Here is a 2619-nt window from a genome sequence, read left to right on the forward strand (position 1 = left end):
GTAATAATATTTTTGGAATAGCAGAATGATTTCCCTAGCAATTAGGGTATGTTGAAAAATGTAATAGTAATTTTGAAAATTTTCAATGGGAATTATGTTAAAAATATTAAAAAATTCTCAAAAAGAGAGAAGAAAAAAAAAAAAAAAAGCTAGACTAGGAGGAAAGTCGAGAGGGATATGCCTATAAATAATGCAACCAATAGAATCCCACACACAAGATAACATGGCCATGGAAGTAGTATTAGCAGAGTTTGCTAACTCATACATTACCATCTCTCTCATCTCCCTCCTCTCCATCTTCCTCATCCGCCATTTCTTCCTCTCCAATCCCCCCACCGGCCTCCAGCTTCTGCCGAGCCCTTCCTCCCTCCCTATCCTCGGCCACCTTCACCTCCTCACTCCAATCCCCCACCAAGCCCTCTACAAGCTCTCCCTTCGCCACGGCCCCCTTCTCCACCTCCGCCTTGGCACCGTCCCTTGCGTCGTCGCCTGCTCCGCCGACACGGCTAGACTCTTCCTCAAAGATCACGACGCCACCTTCTCCAGTCGTGCAGAGTCCGCTGCTGTCAAATATCTCACGTTCAATGCATCATCCTTCGCCTTCGCCCCCTATGGCCCTTACTGGAGATTCATCAAGAAGATCTTCATGACGGATCTCCTCGGCAACCGCGCTCTCGAACAGCACAAGCATGTGAGACGGGAAGAGCTACACAGGCTTATGAAGAATATATCATCCATAGCAGAGCAAGGGAGAGCTTTCCAAGTCGGCCGGGAGCTCATGATGCATGCGAACAACATTGTCTCGACGATGGCGCTGAGCATGAGGTTCTCGGGAAGTGATAAAGATGCTAAGATGGTGAGGTATGTCGTAGAGGAGGCGGCGGAGCTGGTGGGAAGGTTTAACTTGGGGGACTATATCGCAATATTCGATAAGTTGGATTTGCAAGGGTTCAAGAAGAGGTTTGAGGCGACACGGAAGACCTTTGATGAGATGATGGAGAGGATATTGAAGAAGAAGCAGGAGGAGAGAAGGACGATGAAGGAGATGGGGCTAGGTGGTGGAGAGGGGGAGAGACTGAAGGATTTCCTGGACATCTTACTTGATATATACGAAGATAAAGGGGCAGAGATAAGGCTAACCATGGACAACATCAAGGCTTTTATTCTGGTACGATATACGTTCGATCTTCTTCTTTTCCGTGCCAAACGGCGATCCTGCAAGAACCATCAGGAAATTTGTCTAAACTTGCTTTTAGAGATGTAGGCTCAACAAGTTGACTTAAATTATATATGATTTGAACTTAGGACCTATGCACTAAGACTGATTTTTATATTTTATTTTGTAACGAAATATTTCCATAGTCCTCTAAACTTTTTAATTCTAATCTAACTACTACGATAGCACCACATTATAAAAAGAGATTTATTAATTCTTCAACAAGATTATGTATGATTAGGATTTGATTATATGAAATATCACTTAATAATAGGAGATAGTGTTCACTTTAAATTTAATTTTTATCACTATACTAGATAGAGTTTAATCTGAATTTGATTATTTATCTCTATCTGTTATTAAGTTGTAGTTTAAATCAATTTAAAGTAACGAGATATATATAAGTAATTATAGAAAGATAGAATCTTATTAAACTTTTATTAAATTTAACTATAATTAGTCAAGCAACCTAAATGACAGGAAATTTCACTAGAAGTACTTTAGTCTCTCAAAAGTAATTAAAAAAAAGATTGTTCGGCAACTCAAGACAAATAGAATCCTCCAGATCAAATATTCCTTGCTATTTACATTTGACATTAATCTTAAGTTCACGGAGAAGAGAATTTGTCAACTTAGGATATAATCTATTTTATTTATCAGGATATCTTCGTTGGTGGCTCTGATTCATCTGGAATAACAATTGAATGGGCATTAGCAGAGTTGATCACCCATCCAAATGTGCTACATAAAGCAGTAGCAGAGATTGATACAGTCGTTGGCAAAAGTAGGCTGGTTGATGAGTCTGACATCTCCAACCTTCCATACCTACAGGCTATTGTAAAGGAGACAATACGGCTCCATCCTGCTGGCCCATTAATCCCCCGAATGTCAACAGAGGACTGCACCGTCGGCGGATATGACATCCCTGCAGAAACCAGGTTGTTCATCAATGTATGGGCCATTAATAGAAATCCAAATTACTGGAAAGATCCATTAAAATTTTATCCAGAAAGATTCATAGAAGGAGAGCAACAAGCAACTGATTTAAGAGGACAGTATTTCCATATGCTTCCATTTGGGAGTGGCAGGAGGAGCTGCCCAGGTGCTTCATTGGCACTACTTGTTGTCCATTCTACTCTTGCAGCAATGATACAGTGCTTTGATTGGAAAGTCAATGGCCCGATAGACATGGCGGAGGGGCAGGGGCTCACGCTTCGAAGAGCTCAACCCTTGGTGTGCACCCCGGTTTGTCGTCTAAATCCGTCTTCGTTGGCATAGAGATTTGTTTATCAAACTGCTTTTGCTGCCATAGCCTAAATAAAATTGTGACTTGTTGAGAAGCTCTTGATATGAGTGTTGTATGTGACTAGATATCTCATACATGAATAATAAATGAAATATTA

The 2619-nt window shown here is 40.9% G+C and overlaps 1 protein-coding gene across 1 annotated transcript; it reads left to right on the top strand.

The window, feature by feature from the left end:
- Positions 1-214: 214 nt before the first annotated feature.
- On the top strand, positions 215-2619 carry LOC140767445 (cytochrome P450 93A2-like). The gene is made up of 2 exons (XM_073107360.1): positions 215-1168; positions 1877-2619. The coding sequence occupies exons 1-2, from the start codon at positions 224-226 to the stop codon at positions 2492-2494; spliced, it is 1563 nt and encodes a 520-aa protein (XP_072963461.1). The 5' UTR covers positions 215-223; the 3' UTR covers positions 2495-2619.

The sequence above is a fragment of the Typha angustifolia genome, chromosome 9 (genome assembly GCF_048772165.1).
Source record: "Typha angustifolia cultivar Huaian chromosome 9, ASM4877216v1, whole genome shotgun sequence".
Lineage (NCBI taxonomy): Eukaryota > Viridiplantae > Streptophyta > Magnoliopsida > Poales > Typhaceae > Typha > Typha angustifolia.